The sequence below is a fragment of the Cuculus canorus genome, chromosome Z, assembly GCF_017976375.1.
Source record: "Cuculus canorus isolate bCucCan1 chromosome Z, bCucCan1.pri, whole genome shotgun sequence".
In the NCBI taxonomy this organism is placed as follows: Eukaryota; Metazoa; Chordata; class Aves; order Cuculiformes; family Cuculidae; genus Cuculus; species Cuculus canorus.
In genome coordinates, this window is record NC_071441.1 from 73828553 (window position 1) to 73849388 (window position 20836).

The 20836-nt window shown below is 42.6% G+C and overlaps 1 protein-coding gene across 3 annotated transcripts in view; it reads left to right on the forward strand.

The window, feature by feature from the left end:
* SETBP1 (SET binding protein 1) overlaps window positions 1-20836 on the forward strand; it is a 264554-nt gene that overhangs the window by 44229 nt on the left and 199489 nt on the right. For 2 of the 3 annotated variants that reach the window (XM_054054281.1, XM_054054282.1), the window contains exon 3: window positions 5624-5707. The exons of the other annotated variant lie outside the window; for it this stretch is intronic. In XM_054054281.1, coding sequence (XP_053910256.1) covers window positions 5624-5707 — 84 coding nt within the window. The remainder of the gene's footprint in view (window positions 1-5623; window positions 5708-20836) is intronic. 3 annotated transcript variants of the gene reach the window in all.

A 20836-nucleotide genomic window follows, 5' to 3' on the forward strand; every position in this document is an offset into this window, starting at 1 on the left:
TGAGCCTTTTGTAATAGATATTGTGTGTGTGTGAGCTGAAATTATGGCCAGAAGGGAAGGGGATGTGAAATGGTGTTTTTTGTATTTTTTTTTTCCCTTGGAAAGAGCCTGTCTAAGATCCTTTATGCTTTTCAAGCTCGGGGATGAGAGAGCGTGTGTATGAGTGAGGGTGTGCACACATCTGTGCCCATACAGTCACTCAAGTGGGAAAAAACCCCGTTTGCAGTTCACACAGGAGGAATTTCTGATGGAGACAACAGTGCTAAGCAGAAAGACACATCCTGATCTCTAGCAAGTGAGGGGCACGCTCGCACACACACGCACACACACATACTCTCCGGGTGCTCTGCATAATACGTGCAAAGCGCTGCTCTTTAATGAACGTAACCTATGGTGGCTGGGATGCAGCCGGCCAGACCTCGCCATTAATAAACTGGGAACATTCTTCTCCTTTTTAGTCCCTTTCAATGCCAGCCCTGTGGTTTGATCTCCCTTGAATGCTGCTCTCCCTCATTTGGGGCTTCAATTCTGAGAAGATTTGGCGCATTGTTTGAGGTCGCAGGATGTCGGATTGATTTCGAAGCTTTTGTATTGACTCTGGGCTCCTGAATGAAGCTGTCATGTGTGTCTGTGGTTGGCTAGCAGGCTGTCCGGCTGCAAGCTGTGCCTTCCTTTGTTGTTTAGGCCTCATTGAGCTGAGGGAAGAGGCTCATTTCAGGGTGATTTACCACCACCCAAACACCAGCTGTCTGTTGTACTGCCGCTTGCCTCCACCTTGGATTCAGTTTTCATTTCCCTTCATTTCCCCCCTTCTCCTCTCCCACTCTACCACTGTAGGCACTTGGGCACCGGTTCTGCAAGACGCATGGATCACTCTGACAGAACAGCATAAATATATAGACATTGAATATGTTGTTCTTCCCAATGTCATTTATGCACTTGTGAGGATTTTATTTAGAGTTCACTTTTGCGGTGCTGTACACACTTTCTTTTTGATGAGAAAATGAACTATGGCCCCAAGGGGGAAAAAAAAAAAGGTATTCAAATCACGATGTTCCTCTTGACTTCTTACTAAGGAGCCCATATCGAAAAACAATAATGATTTTATTTAAAAATAACTATTTATCTCAGTGGCAGGACAGCAGACTGAATTGCACAGCCTGCCTGGTGCAGGGTGTTGGGGGGTGGCTGCATAGGTGTTCTCCAGTTCTGGAAATTTTGGGATATTTGTATGGATGGAGAAGGAGTCAGAGAAGGATGGCATCACCTCTCTATACACTTGTCATTCACGAGCAGGCATCGTTATTGTGTTTATGTGGATGTCATGCTGGAGAGGAAAAAAAAAGGGAAAAGGCTGTGAAACACTGCTCATCTCAATTTCGCAAAGGTTTTTCAGAAAAGTACTTCTCTGTGAAAAGCCAAGCTCCTTCAGCAGATGAAATGCTGATAAAAGCCTCGGAAAGGCCACACTGGAAGCTGTGTTCTTCCTTACATTGCCAAGGGCTGAGGCTCAGTTATCCTTTCTGTTCCTGATGCTTTCATCGGTTGGTGAGGGACGTTTTTGAGGGTATCTCAAGTCAGGTGAGATGGAGAGAGCATAAAAAGCTGAAAGCCAGGGACAGGTTTGGCCAGTGAGACCTTCCAGGGGTCAAGTGGAGATGGGCTGTGCAGCTTCTTGGGGACGAGGCTAGTGCCAGTATTTTCGATGGCTGTTGCTCAAAACTGAGGAAGGCTGGTGGGAAATAAGTAGGTCAGAGCCTATCTGGACCCACCAGCAGCTGCAGGGTGCATGGCACAGTACTGCAAGGCAGAGCCCACCTCTCTAGCTGATATTTCCAGCCACATACGTGGGAGGGCGGGATGAAGATGGGATCCTCCAGTTAATCCTAGCCAGCTCCTCCAGAGCACAGAGCCTGGCAGGTCCATGGAGGCATGCTGGTGCCATTTGCCTTGTGTCTGACTCCTTTAAATGCAGCTGGAAGCTCTGTGCAGAACCACTCTGGGCTACATGGCAGCATCAGTGCTTGCCGCAGGCTCAAGGGCTGCCGGTGGCAGTGATTTGTGTACACACCCACGCCTTCCCTCAGAGCCACTGTCATAAAGTGAGTTGTGACCAGCCCTCATTTGACTTCTGGATGATGCAGCCTGGTGTTTCTCGACCACAGGCTGTTAAAACTGGCAGCTGCTCAGCTCCTGTCATGTGTGCAGCTGAGATAATTAAGCGTGTTATTATTTTTTTTCCTTTTCTGCAAACTTTGGCCAACTGCTGGAGTCCATGGTGCAAGGAGGAGGGTGAGGACAGAAAGACTTCCTATAATAGCTGGGATAATGTGACATATGTTCTTTGCTCTTCGGTGTTCGCCAAGGAGCCTTCTTGCTCTTTACCTTGGGACGGGGGGTGTTTGACAATGGGTGAGAGCCAGCAAAAGGCAAAGTGAGCTCCTCCATTGGAAATCCTTGTGCTTTCCTGCTTCTAAACCAGAGCATCACATCAAGCGCAGGCAGCACAGGTTCACTTAGCAAAATACATCTCTGAGCTTTCAAGATCACTGTGATCCTCTCTAATTCTGTTACTAAAAAAACCCATGAAATATGGAAATTATGCTCCGTAAAATAGGACTGAATATCTATAGTACTTAGTGAAGTGAGGGTCCCCTTTTTGTGATGTTCCCCTCTCCCTCTCCTCTATACACCAGGTGCTGCTGGGCGAAGGAAGGAGGAATAGATTAGGAGGCAACAACCACAGCAGGATAGACCCAGTAAGGTGTTTTAATTTCTTAACAAACTCCTTGAGCACTAGAAACTGCAAAATAACATACAGATAAACAAACAGAAACTCACTGACCCTTATCACCCTGAATGGCTCTGTTTCAGATCACTGAATAAAAGCTGAAGTTGCATATGCATGTTTAATGTAACACAAGCCGTGTGCTTTTGGAAAAGCATGCTTTCTTCTTATCTGGTTCCAGACAGAAGCATCCAAACAGAAGCCCCTTTCCCTATCGCCAGTGAACTGTTTGGTGTATGCGAGGAAACCCCTGAATGACAAGGCTTCCATCTGCTCTTGAACGCAGTTGCGACTGGCTGCAAATGTTGTCCATATGCTTTTTTTTTTTTGCCTTTCAACTTAGCTGCCTAATGTTAGACACCTATCCCCAAATTAAGCATCTGCTCATAATAAGCCTCCCTAAGAAAAGGGTAAGGTAGTAGCTAATTCAGGCAATGTGCCTTAGGAGAGATGCGTCTGCAGTTGGAAAAGGTGGTGGGATTATTCATCCAGTGCATTGGTTTTGTTGCTTTTTTTGGAGATGGAAAAAACACTTGCATTCTGGGAAAAAAGGGAAAAAAGAAAAGGGAAAACCATTAGGGAAAAAAGAAAAAACTATCAAGTTTTGGGTTCATAATCCCCCTCTGCACTTGATTTTCCAGCTTATTATGGCTAATGTATTGCAATTCTTCTCTGCTAAATTAAACTTGTGGTACTTCGAGCTGGACAGAAAATGTCCTTGGGTTGACATGAGCTCAGATTGCTTGACAGCATATCCTAGAATCCAGAGAAGGATCTGAAAATGGGAGTTTTTCCTTGGTTTGTGGTGTAAAATGCCTGGACTACCTTTTTCAGCATAATGACAGTGCAGTGGATCCTGGGACAAGCTGATCGTCAGCAAGTATGGATCTAGTTTCCTAAACACAGGTGTGTGTTGCTGCTATAGGCACCCTCAGGTATCCTGGCTGTCCATCAGCTTCCCGTGAGGAAGTGTGTGGGTCTTCCTTAGGCTCTTTCTTGTCTCTAACTTGTTTCATATACTGGGGGCTGCCTAGGAAGTCTTCTTTGGTTAAACAGAAAATTCTTTTCCTGGGCCTCAGTTTCCTATCTCTAACATAATAATTTAATACGGCAGCTTTAAATTTTAGTTGAATCACTTCTTTCTGGGGAATGCTTTTCAAATTTAAGAGACTATGGGCTAATTGTTGAAGGACTAATAATGGGGCAAGAGCAAAATACTTTTGATAAACAGGAGTCACAGGCAGAGGATATCAGTTGGAAGTAGGCTCCTGAAAACCTTGAAGTCTGACAGGTTGTAATCAGGAACTCAAACACTGGGCATTTTAGTTAGGTGTCAGGTGTAGGTACAGACTTTTCAGTGTCTTTTTTTCCTTTTTTTTTTGGTGTTTTTTTTGTGGTGTTTTTTTTTTTTTTTTTTTTCCCAGCGTCTCTTTTGGAATGTGAAGAAAAGATAATTTTTCGCTTCATCTGACCTTGCTGGGATTTGTGAGATCCTGGGGTCACCAAGTAAGAGACCTCACCACACCTGGCAGGTTGCAGGCTCTCCCGAGGTGACCAGAAGTTTATCTGCCTGTTTGTAATTCCTGCCACCAAAGGTCATCTCTCTGCTGTGCCCTGACATTGAGCAATGGCTGCAATTCCTTTTAATCATGCCCTTTCCCTTCCTCATCATTTAGGGCAGAGCGCTTCCACTTGGCTAAACTCATTAACTGCTTTAATGTTGAGGTCTCCTTTTCCATATAATTTCATCCAGCTGAAATCTCGTGTCCCTTATGGCTGCATGAAAGCAGAAGATTCTCCCTCATTTGTCCAGCAGATGCTGAGAGTGTTTATTTTTTCAGCTGCTGAGAGCAAAAGTCTGGAAAAAAAATGCTATGTATTTTTGTGTGTGTCTTTGGGAAAGCAAGTCATTGCAATGGGTTTGTAAGGATTCAAATGGCTGTGTTAGTATTTGAGCTCAAAAAGCGTTTTGACCAAACCTAGAATCCAGCCCTTTCTGTCACGGTGATTTATCAAGACATCCAGGTTTCATAAGCTCTAAAACCTCTTCAGTGAAAAACTAAAGCAACGTAAATGCCAGAAACGAACGACATCAATGTAAGGGACTTTGCTATTTGATCACACTCAGTCAGTCCAATGGGTTGTCAATGAAAAGGTGTTTGAGCTCATCTTGTTTCCGAAACTGATGGTTGTAGGCAAAGTGAGGATGAAGGTTCCCCGTTTCTTTGTAAAATCTTCGTTGACTCTGGCGTGTATCGATGTTGTGGGCTCTATGCCAGCAGTGTCAGGTGAGAGTGGTCTGTCCTGGCAAAGACTTGCCAGTGGTTATACAGACCACAAGGGCAAGTGATGCCTGTAGATTTCATTTCACCAAATCTAGCGACGCTAGGAGCAACTAAGCACTAAGCTGGTAATGGTGAACAGAAATTATGATTTATGATGCTTTACCGCAAGTCACTCCAGTTTGGTAATTCTACTCTCTGAGTATGATAGATTTGTTCGTGTTCATTTATGTGTATCAAAACACTGGGTTAAAACAACCTGTTCTTTTTCAGCTTGGCTTGCCTATATTCCCACTGCATCTTCCTACATTCCTTGATTTCCTTCTGCCCCTGTCTGTGTGACATGATCGATGCTGTGATATCTGCCTTTGGGGAAGTCTCATTGGCAGCTTGGGAGCTATTCTTTTGTGGAAGGTTATCTCTTAGCAATGCAGGATGAGTCCACAGGCTTCCCGAATGCCCTTTCTTCCTCATCTTCTGTCATAAGTACAAATACTTTTGATCTTCCGTTGTTCAGATTGTGCTCATATTTTCCTTGTCTTATCTCTTATAGGGAAAAGTCATTGGAGATGCAAAACTGCTAATGAGTTGTGGTTGCAGAAAAGGGAAAACTGCTCAAGCGAAAGACTTGGATCAGGTCAGTTAAAATGTACCTTAACTGGCAGAACTAAAAAAAAATGTGTTAACATCTGGAACTGTACCATTGCATATCAAGGTTCCTGGACACATAGTCCTTGGCATGATTGACAATGATGTCGACGTTAATGTTTTTGTATTTGTTATTTGTAGAATAACCCTCAAGCTAGATCAGGGATTCATTGCACTAGGAGCTGTTAATGCCCTAGCCTCACTTATTCCCATCTGGTTTATTTATTCATGAATTCTGTTTCTTTATAAAAATCCACTCCGGGCAATGTCTTTCTTAAAGAATATAGCACGTCCTTGCTGGCTAAATGCATGCAACCTGTGGTCTTGTACTGTAGCTGGCTGGATAGGCAATATTTACAGAGAAATGAGACATTCATTACATGCTTTTATTCTGACATGATATCATCACAAGAACATTCTTTATTGAGATTCCTCATGATAGACATATTAAAACTTGTTCAAAAACTAATAACCAGGTTTCAATACTCCTTACTTGGAATGAATGGCCCTTATTCTAAAATGGTCAAACTCACGTAAGTTGGACTACTTGTAGGGTTCCATAATTGCAAGTGAGGTGGATAACCATCTGGTTATCTGTTCCTACCTCTTATCATTTTGCACTTGTTTAGATCAGCTAAGATCGTCCCTGTCCAAATTTCCAGTTATTGTGGTCTTCCAGCTTTGTAGCTAAAGAGGAATTTTAGTAAAGAGATCTTTCCTCCAAGGATGAAAAAAAAAAAATTATTTGAGCAGGAACATTTTCCAAATTCTGGGTCATCCAGTGTTAAATGGCGCAGATTGAAGCAATTGTTCTCAAATACCTGATAACTTTGCTCTCTAACGTACCTTGTGAACAACCTGTGACCAGATATAGATCTGAGACAGATTCACGTAGTATCCACAAAGCTCCAGGAGCTCTCAATAATTTACTAATCCAAAGAGATGAATTCTCCAGAGGAAAAAAACTTCTTTATTTCCAACGTGCATGTTCATCAACCCTAATTAATAACAGTGTCTCTGAACCTTGCTTTGTTCATGTCAGAGGAGATCTGAGAACAGATCTGTCTATCCTGTGGTGGGCTCTGTTGTGAGGAATGTCGGTCACACTTATAAATGCTTTATAGGATTGAGTCTTTCATAGATGTTGGTTTTGTTTTTTTTCTTTAATTATTATTTTCAAAATAACAAATTCTTTGTCATGATCTATACTGTCAGTTCACCATCAAGACAAAGATTCATATTTCTTTTCTTTAAAGAATAGCTTCCCTTTCTTTCAAATACAAGCTTAATTTTCTCTTGTTGAGGTTCTAACATATCGGGAGGAAATTAATTTAGAAATGAAACACCTTTACCAATGTTAGTCTTTTGTATGTTGATGTACTTTGGTTGCATCACTCTTGATTTAAATCAAGACTAGAACAGCATCAGACCACTTGTAGTAGAGACTAAGAATTAGATGGGAGCATCTTGATTGCAAGGGAGTTTTAAAAAAAAAAATCTCTTAACAAACTGTGTGTGCCAAACCTAAACTCATTAATGACAATACTTTAATTATATAGCAGGCAGTAGTTTTGGGAGGGAAAAAAAGTTCCCATTCTCTTTTACATCTTCTGCGACAGTGACAAATTATTCTTTTCATTCAGATTCTTTCTGAAATGTAATTCAGGTCTCAGTAAATCTTTTTCTACTGTATCAGCATAAACTATAGGGCAAGTGCTTGCCCCAGAGGCTGTGAAGCTCATTTGCGGTGCTGCTAGAAGGTCTCATCAGTATTTCAATGGACAGGAGGTTGTTGGGAAGGAAACTAGTACAGGAGGATGGGTGGCAGTGTGGAACATTTGTCTGTGAATGCAGGACCTCAGCTCAGCTTATAAATTATCCTCTGGGCCTTGTAGATAAACACAGACTTCTATGGTGACATCAGCTGGGAAAGGCAAACACTTGCCAACGATTGTAGGCTAATCCTTTAGGACACTAGTGGTCAGAAAACCAAGGAAGCATTATTTTAGGAACAGTTTGTTTCACTTTATGAAGGGGAAAAGCCCTGCATTGGACTTAGTCTTGTTTGCTGAGCTTACCCCTCCTCCCATGCCCTGTCACAGATTTTGAAGATTTACCTTCATCATTGTTGTTGCTGGCTTTTTCTTTCTCTTTATTTTTTTGGTCTTTCTTTGTGTTTTCCTCTGATGCCTCTGTAAATTTGCATGAAAATGTAACTTTGTTTTCATTTTCATGAAAGTACAGATAAATAGATTTGTGGTTTTTAAATCATTAACTCTTTAAATGTTCGGGATTCAGAAGCTGCATTTTGATTGAATTTTTGTGAGAGGTGATACTTTGAAGAGTTTGGTTTCTTTTTTTCATTCTTTCATGTCAATTTGGAAACTTGCAAAAGGTCCTAGACACAGTGTTCCACTAGTGAAAATCCCCAGATGAACCAGCTCCTTATGCCATTGTTGAGGATTTAATTCAATAGCATTTCTCCAGTGTGGCTGTAGAAGAGAACGCACCTTAGCCTCTGAGACCCGAGCTCCACTTCCTTGAATCTGGCACCCAGAGGCAGCTCTCTGCTTGATATTTTCCGTGGTGCAAGTCACCGATGTGTAGATCCCACTGTCAAGGCAGAAGTCCACATGGGGCTTGGATTTCACAACAGTTACAAAGAACTCATCCTTTGTGTTGGATTTGCACCAGAATAGGAGAGGGACCGGTGGTCTGTGTTGAGTGGCATCTCAATCCAAATAAAACCCTAGACAGAAGACTAAGCAGTGCAATATAAATCCCACAAAAGCTTTGAAAACCTTGAAGGAAGTACACTTGAGGTCACTGAAGAACTAGAATCCCATCCTCCACGGATGGTCTTGATGAAGCTTTGGGTCAGTGAAGCATGGTGACTCAGAGGAGTCCCAAAATAGGGCCACCTCTTGGCAGCAAAAGCCTTGTGTCCTTGGCTGCCACTGGCATCATTGCCAGTTGTTTGCGTGCTTTGTGGGAATGAAATTCATCCGTGCTCCAAGACCTAGAACAGAATCTCTGCACCGCAAACATCCTACCATAATTGTAAGGTTCATATATGTTCTTCAGAGTGGTTATTAGTTTCCCAGTAATTTGTGCCTCCCCATAAATTATTGTACTGTTGCTTATTGTTTGAGGTTCATTGTTGCATAAGAATGTCAATCCTGGGCTAGGATTTCCTTGTGGTAAGTAGTATATTAACATAAAGCTGGAAAGATGGTTCCCAGGGAGTGATTTCATTTGTGTACTTTCTAAGGAAAGAAAAATTTCATTTAAAAAATAGCGAAAAATGCGTGGGTGAACAAATAAGGTGCTTATTAGAGGTATGCAATAAGGCTGAGAATCATAAGTAGCGGAATACTCCATATCCTTGGCACATGCCTTCTCAGAGTATAGTTTTATTTGTTTTCCGCTGCTTCATCCAAAAGATAGATGGGTCATCAATGTTTAACTGATCTTACCCTTTGATATTTTTCCCTTTTCACTATGCATAACTTTTCTGGTGGCTGTTGTGGTGAGCTCAAGTGTTATTCAGAAGTCAGATCCTCCTATCCTTCCATGTGTTCAGTTTTGGTTTTAATATGACAAATGTATGCCTCCTCTGGAAACGGTATCCATGCTGCAGAGTAATTATTTAGTGAAAGGTGGATCCAGTTCATGTTGGCAAGGATCAGATTAATCATTATTAATCATGACCCCTCTGACAGTAACTTCATCCCTTGTCTAAGTGCTGCTCTTTATTAAGAAGTAATAGCTATTAGGGGATGGCCGGGCCACTGCTCTTGTTGCACCAGCACAGGGCTCAAGAATTCTGGCAGAAAGTAGAGGAACTCGGTTCAAAATTAAAAATAGACACACATGGTCCACATTCCAGAAATGAAATAGGCAGCTTCCCTTGTGGGCTTCTTTGGCCTTACCCGAGTGTCCTTTCCCCTGAAGCCTCCTGAGAGTTTGCTTCTCTCAAAAGGTTGAATTCAGTGTTGAGAATGAAATAATCTCTCTGACGCTTTTTCATTTGCGTGCTTTATTTTCTTTTTTAAACTTAAGTAGGTCCCAGTGTAACCTAGTGCACCTGCAGTCCTTGCAAATACAAGATTTTAAGCTCTATTGTAGTGGCTGTAGCACGTTTCAACAACTGACGAGACTGCAGACGATCTTAGCTATCTGGGACTCCAGTTGTGCTAAGTAGACAAACCAGCCACCTCTTTTGGTGATTTCCAGATTCCTTGAAGAAACATTGTGTTACTGAGGTGAGGCATATAGTAATGCTCATCTCATGCACAAAGTTGCAAGAAGTTCAGCTTCTCTTTCCAGGTGGCTTGACTCAGGATTGCAGACCTGTACGAATACATATGTGTACATATATGTGTGTATATACACATATGGATGAGTATCTATCTCCTCACAACTTGTGTCACCAGAGATCTCCTGAGAGTAGACAGCACTTTGTTTCATGATTGTTCTGTTTTTTCTAGCACTACAGTTTCTTTTTAAGAATATGAGGCAATACTATCGATGGAAGTCATCGCTATTACAGCAAAAGCACAATGTCTTAAGTACTGGGTTGAGACCTATAACCCCATCCCCCCAAACCCACCTTAATTACTTTTTAAAATGTTTTCATCTGGGATAAAACCCTTTAGAAGAGAGTAAAGAAAGGAGAAATGTCTTTTGTCTCCCTCTAGCCCTTCAATACCTGGAGGGCGGCAGTGGAAACTTGGAGCAAACCTGCCACACTCTTTTGATCTCTGTCAAAGCTGTTGTGGGAGTAACATTGTTTAATGGTTGAAGGAATTTATTGAAGAATAAAAGTACCAATGAAGACAAAGGGCACAATACAAATTATCTGGTAAACCGCTGTCAAATTTTACGTGCTCACAGCTACTAGTGATTTCCTGCCTTAAAAAACAGGGGGGGAGTTTGGAAGAGAGGAGAGAAGGGTAAAAAGTATATAAATAAAACCACTTCTTTAAATAGCTAACTGGCCTGGCCTGAACTGTGTTGGTTTCTCTGCCAGCCGGTGCTGCAATATCTGTTGAAGGTATAGCAGAGGGTTGACACCAGGTTTCGGAGAATATGTCTTGGCTTCACTGGCTCTCCTTTGCCTTCTCCCACTTGTCAGCAGGAAATGCACTGAAGCACGAAATGAGGGAGTGCAAAGGCTCCTGCAATCCATCTGAGCAAGCCTGGATCACACCTCCACAGTTAATATTTCTCTCCACTAAAAGAAATAAGCGTAATGAAAATAAATGAAAGCGTTGGCTAACTTTGAAATACATGGATGGAAGACAGCAGAAGGAGAAAACTAGGGGAGTGAAAGTAAGCTGTCCACCACCTCCTCCTCCAAGTTTATGGCAGAGTTTTAATCTCTGCTTGAAAAATCATTGAATTCTGCACGGGTTATAAAACCTAAACCAAGAGATAAAATACAAAGAGAGTGGGTGTTAAATGTCTGAGGTGTCAAGGCAGTAAAGCATGCTTAAAAATATTTTGTTTGTCGAATAAAGGCGATCACACAAGGAACATGGGACTGTGGGAAACTGTCCTAGATCATCAGGTCCTTCGAGACCTTAGGTACTTGTTACAGAGAGCATCGCTGATGATAAACACATCCCTCATAGAGCCCCACTGATGATAAGCACATCCCTTTTGACACTGGTACTTATTAAATCAAACCTTGTAGCTCTGTCATTATGCTCATTCCACCAATTCATCTCTTATTTTCCAAAATACTCACTCAAATAATATTTTTTGTCTTGTTCCTGCTGTCATATCAGAGCATTTCTCCTCTGTTCCCACCTCGATGATATGGATGTTGGTCTCAGCAAGGTGGACCAGCTTTGCCTTTCTATTCACTCACTACAATTTTCTTGCAGCTAATGGAGGTGTAGAGGCACAAAGGTTCAGTTTGGTGAACCAAAATGTCGTAGAAAATTTAATGCAAGAAAACTTGTTTAAAAAACTGTAAACCTCTTCCTCTTGATATCTAATTGAGAACAAGAGCTATTCGAATGAGATTCTCACCAGATAAATTTTCTCTGGACTTCCGAAATTCCCAAAGCAGTTATGCTTTGGTGGCTGCTGGACCTGATGCTAAGCATCTGTGTTCCTGGTATTTGGGAAAATTTTGATTTCATTTTATGTTATGTGGAATTGAAGTAGTTGTGAAATGGAAGTTGGGTGGATAAGCCCCCATTCTGTGGATTTATATAAGTATTATGTAAGTAAATATGAAAGAAATTTCCCGAAGGTAAGCCTCCAAACAAAACAGAATGAAGTTATGGATGTCTTTTGCAAGTCCAGCCACAACTGGCTTGTGTTGCAACAGGTTACACCTCCCTTCTAACAACGACACTGGTCGACAATCACCTATTTTTTTTTTCCTTCCTTTTGTGAACAACCTCATTCTTACTTCAAGAATTTCCCACCTTGTGGTCTCCACTACATATTCATTTCAAACTGGGTTGGGCTTCCTGTAAAGTGTGGCACAGTCCAGGCTGAAGTTCAATAGAGCCTTCCCTTTTTACAAGAAGGGGATAATCAAAAAACTCATCATGCTCTTTTTTTTGCAGAAAAGGCTTCAGAAATGGCAGTCAACTATTTTTATTTTTTTTTTTCCCTTTTGAGACCATTCAGAATGCATACTTTAACACAGCACCCTGCTGCTGTTCAAAATGTAAAGCTTAGGGTTCAGACCTTTACTAGTGAGTGATGATTACATGGCACTTGCCCTCCTGAGTGGGAGCGTGGAAGTCCTGGCAATGATGTTTTGTCCAGTCTCTAATTCAGGAAATGTATTCTGCCAGCTTAACTTGACTTGATGCCTTCAGTGGGACACATTATGCTTCACTTCCTGCCCTAAATTGCTGTGTACTACTACCTTGCGTTGATGGGTCTTTTGTTCCACCCCAGAGGTAGGTTCATTTTAGTGGTGGATGAAGGGAAGCTGTATGGTTTTGAAAAGCAATTTGAGAGCCCTCTGAATAGAAAGTGCTTCACACATGAAAAAATTAGTGTTATCAGTTGTCATCATCAGCCTCAAATCCTGAATTTGAAAGGGTCATTTATACTCCTCAAAGGCAAACATGCAGCAGCATGCTAAAATAGAACTAAAGCAGCCAAAGAAAATGCTGTCTCGTGTCATTTCTGCTGCTGCAATTCTAGGGACCATTAATAACTATTTCTTTTTTTTCACTGATCTCTCTACATGGGTGGAGTGGGAAAGACTTAGTAGAGACAAGCTGCACTGCTGAGCCACTCCAAGTGGTCCCAAGCCCTCTGTGTTGGCAGCTTACCTGTGGCAAGGGTATTCAGCCAGTACAGGGGCAACACGCAGAGGGAAAGACATAGGCGAAGGTTTGGATTTGCCCATTGATGATGATATAATAAGGACCATCTTTCCCCATCGGTCTCTGGCATGCTGGCTGTATTTGCTGCCTTACCCACTCTATCTTGTTCTCATTTTCCCTTAACAGTTGTCACTGTGTGAGGACACAATGGCAGGGTCAATATCAGTCAACCGCCTTTTGGATGACAGATGCCTCGTGAATACGTATCCAATCTACTCTGAGTTTCATGCAAACTGAACGGCCTTCTCAGAGCTGCTGAGAACTGTGAGGTGCAAGGGAAGTGCAAAGGCTTTGTGCAGGGTGGCAGATGGAGAGAAGGACTTGCTTGTTGGTTGGAGTGTTGTTCTTGCAACTTTGTGGAGCATTTCACACCTATCTTGTCATGGGTGCAAAATACTACCCAAGCAGAATGGTGGCAGTTTGCACCCTCATTTCACTCACATAGCCAATGTCAAGACAAAACGAAATTCAGGTTCTAAATCTCAGCAGGTCATCTGTCTGGAACTGTACCCAATAGGGTTGTTCTGCATGCAGCAAATATTCAGTCATGACATTGGTTATTCATGGAAAACATATTCAGCTGAATTTTCCAGCAGCTCAGGCGAAGACTTTTCCTGATTTTCTCATGGGAGCCTGTATCTGCTATTATCCATGCTGATGAGAACACTTGCATTGCTTCATCTAAACCATGTTTTGTGCCTTATATCTTTCTACCTTTTGTTATATCTCACTTCATGAGTTTCTCGTTTGTGCATACAAGTCCGATTTGGCCAGAGATAGCAGCAGCCTATTATACATGCGGAGCTTGGGTTTAATGTTTCCTTATATAAATCAAAATCAGTTTTTAAAATAATACCTCCTAGAAACCACTCAAAAGCTCTGTCGAATAAAACTGTAACCAAAGTGGTCTTTGTAGAAGAAAAAAAAAATACCCTGCATAGGGGAGAAATCACACAAGAAGTAGTTTGAAAGTCTTTAAAGCCTGTGGAGTCAGCTCAGCCTTCAGAGATTCTGGTTCAGTGCCCCAGTCTGCCATGGGTTTCCTACACAACCATACGTGTGATTTAATTTCCCTAAGACTTCAGATCTCTTTATAAAGCAGTGAAAGCAGCACAAATATCCAGTGTATTTGGATATTAGTGTGGTATAGGCCTTGCCTGAGGTAGGCTAACACTGGTTTGAGATATAGCATGGGTCTTAGTAGCATCCCAACAGAGGGATATTTTATTTTTTTTTATGTAGTATCTTAAAAGGAATGAGACAAAAATCCGATGTAAAATAGGAAAAAAATATAAACGAAAAAGTTGCATGATTCACTGCAGAACTAAATCCTCTCTGCAACTGGTTCCAGCCTGGAGAATATATTCACAGTTATTCACAACCAGACAACATAACCTTAACTAGCACAACATTACTAAGGCATTGCTTTAATGGGGTCATTCTGCTATGGCTCATAGGCACATTTTAAGTGTCATCAATTTAGTCTACATCTGGAGGCTTTTAAGTGCAAACTATTCTTGCAACTGCATCTAACGTTCAGGAATGATTGAATATTAATCGTTTTTCTTTTGCTAAAAAAAAATATAGAGAGGAAAATTAAAAGCAGCAGGAAACCTCACTGTCCTTCCTCAGGTAGTGAAATTCATTTTTGGAGGGCAGGAGGATCAACCTAGCAGCTGAATGTTGGGGTAGGTGACAGGGAGATTGGCTCTCATTCTCCAACCTAATCTCTTCTACAAACTACAAGTTATTTGGGCTTAGTTTTGCTTCTTAGCCTTATCTCTTCAAGGATGTGATTTATTTGACTTATTTGACTCCATTGTTGGAATGGGTTAGACTCTTACCTGCACCACTTCGAGACCAAGAGAATAGGGAAAGCTGTGAGGGATGAGGCCCTGTGGTTTTTCCCACCAAAGATGCCCATCATGTTAAAGTACATGAAGGATAAGGAGGTGATTTGAGACAGCCAGCTTGGCTTCACCAAGGGCAAGTCCTGCCTGACCAACCTAATGGCTTTCTATGATGGAGTAACCACATGAGTGAACACAAGAAAACAATGGATGTAATCTATTTGGACTTCTGTAAAACCTTTGACTCTGTCCCCCACAACATTCTTCTCTCTAAACTGGAGAGAGAGGTTTGGTGGCTGGACTGTTTGGTATATAAGAAATTGGTTGGATGGTTGCGTTCAGAGAGCAATGGTCAACAGCTCAGTGTCCAGATGGAGATCCATGACAAGGAACGTCCCTCACAGGTCCACACTGGGACCAGTGTTGTTTAATATGTTTATAAGTTATATAGACAATGAGATTGAGTGCATTCTCAGCACGTTTGCAAATGACACCAAGCCGAGTGGTGCAGTTGTCACACTAGAAGGACAGGATGCTGTCCAGAGACTTGGACAAGCTGGAGAAGTGGGCCTGTGTGAACCTCAGGAGGCTGAACAAGGCCAAGTACAAGGTCCTGCACTTGGGTCTGGGCAATCCTTGGTTTCAATACAGGATGGCAGGGGACCGGGGGAGTGGGGGGGGTGACGTGACTGAGAGCAGTTCTGTGGAGAAGGACTTTGGGTGCTGATTGATGAGAAGCTTGGCAAGAGCCAGCAATGAGCACTCACAGCCCAGAAGGCTGATCGTATCCTGGGCTGCTTCAAAAGAATTGTGGCCAACAGGTCAAGAGAGGTGATTCTATCCTACTACTCCTCTCTCGTGAGACCCCACCTGGAGTCCAGTGTCCAGTTCTGGAATCCCCAGCGTAAGAAGGATATGGAACATTTAGAACAGGTCCAGAGGAGGGTTACAAAGATGATCAGAGGGCTGGAGCACCTCTGCTCTCAAGATGTCCTGAAAGAGCTGGGGTTATTCAGCTTGGAGAAAGCTCCCGAGAGACCTCATAGTGGCCTTCCAGTACCTGCAAGGAGCCTATGAGAAATCTGTGAAGGGAATTTTTACAAGGGCCTGTAGTGATAGGTCAAGGGGGAATGGCTTTAAATTGGAAGGGGGAAGATTTAGGTTATGAGGGTGGTGAGGCCCTGGCCCAGGTTGCCCAGGGAAGCTGTGGCTGCCCCATCCCTGGAGGTGTTCAAGGCCAGGTTGGATGGGCCTTGGGCAGCCTGATCCGGTGGGAGGTGTCCCTGCCCATGGCAGAGAGAGTGGAACAGAATGGGCTTTAACATCCCTTCCAACCCAAACCATTTTATGATTCTCTGATTCTAATTTGGTAGTTGATGTCAAGCTCTTTAAAAAGAGCTCAAACGTTTTGCAACTGAGTGGGAAATGTGATTACTTTACCCTGAAGTGGGGTCAGAAATGAAGATAAAATTAACTTTCCCAACTGTATGTCCTTCTCAGTATGTCCTGAGCTGCTTAATCTTTTACCTTGCCACATTGTAGACATGGAAAAACATGTGTTGATGAGGTGGCACAGTAGTTTCCATTTGGATATGGATGCTTGAGTATCCATGAGTTGTCTATAAAGTTATAGGCCAAGACCTGGGTAAATATCCTGAGGCTGCCTGACCATGGACATAAACAGCATGACAAGGAGATGTTAGCCACCCCCCACGAAGTCTGTGTTTCCTGGTGCTGCAAGTTGGAACTGTTCTTTTTGCAGGACACTTCTATGGTTTGACTTTAGGTGATTGACTGATGTGTGTTGAGGCATCCATACTTGCCTCCGCAGACTGTCTCAAGAACAAGGTCTCTAAGTTGAACCACAACTATCTTCATAAGAAGTCAATAAAAATATCTCTCTCAGTGTCCTGCCAAGAGGTCAGTGGTTATACTTAGAAAACAAGGGAGTGATTCCTGATGTATAACAGCCTGCAAAAGCTTTTATATTCTCTTTTTATCGTTATCAAATCACGCTGAAGAGGCTGCAAAGCAAAGAAACTCTCAAGCTTCATTTTCAAGAAGCCGCTAGGATGAAGACAGGGCATTTCAAAATCAGTACTGAAGCTCATATTCCAAAGAGCAAATGGGAGAGCCATTATAAGCTGCTTTACTTCTCATCTCTAATTCCCCATATTCATAACTAAAGCCCTGTCATTTGGATTTATCCTCTGTGGCCTGCAGCGACACCAGGCAAAGTCCTTCTTTTTATTTCTGTGGCCAAAAAAAAATATCGACACTGCAGGGTATGATCATATTCCCACAGGGGTTTAGGGTGTAAATATTTCGTGTTGGGTACCAGATTTTACTTCTACCCCTCCCATTTGTCCGTCTCCTCTCTCTTCTGCTGTTAAACATCAATCATCTGCTTTTCTACAGGCTAGGATACAAACATTGTAATCCCAGAGAGAAAGGATACTGATACAGCCAATCCTGCACATAACTGTTTTTCTGTCCTCTGAGTTGCCATCACTAAATCTAATGATAGGCTTTTGTTGATGGAAGTGTTTCAGCTAGACTGGAGAAAGTAATAGTGACGGTAATCTAAGAACTCAGCTTTCCCATTGTTGGGTGATCTGTTGTATCTTTATCTACTTCTGCTGTTTTAGGTGGCTTTCTAAACTTTTGTTTCCTTTATTACTTCTTGGTTTGTCTTATCTTGATGCTTGTAGCATCATAAATGCCATTTCCTCACCAGCAATACTTTTAACTAAGACCTGGAAATGAACCTTAGACCTGAGTCAGCCAACCCAATTGAACTATTCATAACACATAATGGATAAGTGTTGAATTAACTAATGACTTTACAATTAGGAAGACTTCACGTGTAGGCTACTTTCTTGAGAAAATACCAAAAGTCTAAATGCTGTTGCGTTAAGGGGCCTTTGAAGAGAGTTTTGGGTGTGCTGTTTTTTCTTTTAATTCGGAGGGGGTGGGTTGGAAATCAGGAATATGTTTAGAGGAGGTGGTATTACTCACCTCTAGAAAGTTCCCACAACAGTATGTTTAGGAGAAACTGATGAACAATGGTTGGCTTCTGGCAAGTCCAGGCAGTGACAGCTTGTTCCAGCAACACCATCTCGCTGCTCTTGTGTTAACTGAACCCGCCTTGAGATCACATGATACTCTACTGGCAAGTTTGGGAATGAACTTTGATGGGAACCCAGTACTTTCCTCTAAGCCATTATTAAACCCCACTACTTCTTTTTCTAACTCCCCTCTGGACTTCGAATTACACTGCTGTGAACATAGCACACGTGAGTAAGAGCTTAAAGTCTTGCTCACTTGGGTGGTCCCATTAAAACAAACAGGTTTGCTGTCTTGGCTGCAGACCCATTCCAAACATTGCTGCTATTTTTCTTACTCCAGCAACTCTCACCTGTTTCTTTTTTTTTTTTTCCTTCTTTTTTTTTTATTTTCTTTTTTTTTTTTTTTTTTCCCCATGGCCAATATGTATTTTAACAAGTTAACTTTGGAACCAAAATATTAACTGCATAGGAGGCAGCTTTTCTGAAGGTTCATAAAATATGTATCGGGGCTGGGAATATAAAAAGATCCCATTTTGTAGCAGACAAAATGTATAAAGTGCTAACTGAAAATTGAGAGGGACTCAACGCAAACCTTTGAAAACTGCTGCCAGTTCCAACGTGCTGTATTTATTTTGACTTGGAAGGCTCAATCTGGTCCAGATGAGGTCATTTGGTTGGAGCACATGTGTCCACGCAGAGCTAGAAGGGAGGGAAGACTGCAGGATGCTTCAGCTTCAAGGTGTTGAGCTGCCACGGAGCAGCAGTGGGAGCAGGGCAGGCAGCCCATCTATGTGTTGATCCTGGCATCAGCGCTAGGGTGGAGGTGTTGTAATGTTTAAGTTGATTTCTTTAAAGGCAGGAGAAACAGTGCAGCTTTTGTACCCTTGGCTGTTTGCTGGGTGGCGTAAGTGGAGGCAAAGCTTGATGTGCTCTAAGAATGTGGGGCAATGTATTTAGGTAGGGGTGTCTGTAGGTTATCCTTCATATAACTTCATGCAGCAGAAAGCCTGTTATATCGTTTGCAAGTCTTTGTCTTTCAGCTTGCAGTCTTTAGCCCCCTCAACATATGATACTTGCTCAGCACCATTCCACTTTCTCTCCCACCCTACTCCTGCATCTTCCCCGCATCAATAAGATTAATACCTTGACCATTTGTCTCTATGAAATTTCACTTTTCTCTCCCGGAGCTCCTACTCTGCAACTCACAGCTCCATTCCAGCAGGTAGGAAAAGCTGCTGTGCCCTCTCTAAGAAGCCCCATCCTTCCCACTCCCTACCTCCCTGCCAGCAGACTGTTTGCCAACACTTTGCACGAGGAAGCTGCCTCTATAAAAATAAACTGTGCTGAAATTCGAGATACGCCAACCTCACACTTCATTATTGGTAATGGCAACCTATTTGATTTCCATTTGCAAACAGTAGCCTGCATATGTTCCTCACCATGAAGCCCTTTTCCCTGTGCTGTTCTCTGTGCAAATTCAGGTTCCCTGTGCCTGGTGCTTGGTTAGCTTTGTGGTTTGCTTTCTCTGAGCCACAAACACCCCTGCTTCACAATTACGGTACGGAAAATGCTTTTTAAGTCACTGACTTGATTGCCTTGTTACTCACCACCAACACAAGGTTGCCATCTGCAGCAGTCTTGAACCTCTTCTCCCACCCCTTTCACCTTTATATGATTTTTTTTCTTGCAATTGTTTTTTCTTGCTGATCTCCACAAGAGGAAGCCAGGAGAGATAGACGTGTATTTCCTTTTCTTATCCCCAGCGTGCACTGCCACATGGGCATTACTTGGGGACAGCTGTCAGTGCAGACACCATACTCCCACACCTCCAACGCTGCCTGGCTGTTATGGTATAAGCCTGGGTTGAGGTTTTAGGATGAAACTTGATTTTCCAGAAGATATCTCTTCTAAGAGAAAAAGGAAAATGGTGAAGGAGGAGAAGATAAACCAAGCTTTATCTCTGTAGGATGAATGCGGCATTGCTGCACTCGAAGCCTGCCTGAGTTGCTGATACATTTCTCCATTGCATGCAGGGATGGGGATCTTAGATGGGTCCTACAAGAGGGGCCCTCAGGAAGTCTCAAGAAGGGGGGATGCACCCGGTGCCCACGGAAGAGCTACTGGTATTGACTTTCACTCGATTTACTGGAGCAATTGAGTTTGTCAGTGAAATGCGAGATGGGCTCAATCAACTGTCACACTGAGACACTCCTGTCACTACTGTCAATAGCTTCGAGTTTCTGATCCTTTCTCAGATTAGCTCTGTGCCAGAACATCAAATGAAAACCTGTTTGGGGCATGGAGAGGGGAGAAACTCTGAGCAGTTACCTAGGAATCAGTTTACAGACTTCAAAGTGCTGTCAGGTTTATTCTGATGGCCTATAGCAACGCGCAGGGAACATTAATGCCCCTGGAGTGTAATGTAGACTGTCCTCTTCAGCCTCACGGTTGCTCACAGAGTGGGAGGCAGAGATGGGAAAAGAATAGAGGCATCTCTCCCAGTTGACCCAAATGGCATGCAAATGGCCTGCCTCCCCTGGAAGAGCTGTTCTTTAGCTGGATGGAATAAGTTGCTTTTCTTATCTTACCTTTCATCCTGAAGGACTCTTCTACATTTCTCACAGCACTGAAATGAAGCTTTTTTTTTTTTTCTGATAGAGCTAGGTCACTAAAAGGCATCACCCTCAACAATAGGACAGGAGTGAAAAGAAGGGAGACAGATTTGCCATGCAGAAATGATGAAGGGAATGCTGGGGGGGTGGGGAGTGGGGCTTCAGCCAGCCCATCAGAGCTGTTTTGGGGGTTGCTGAGCCTCAAGTGTGCTTTTCTTTTTTTT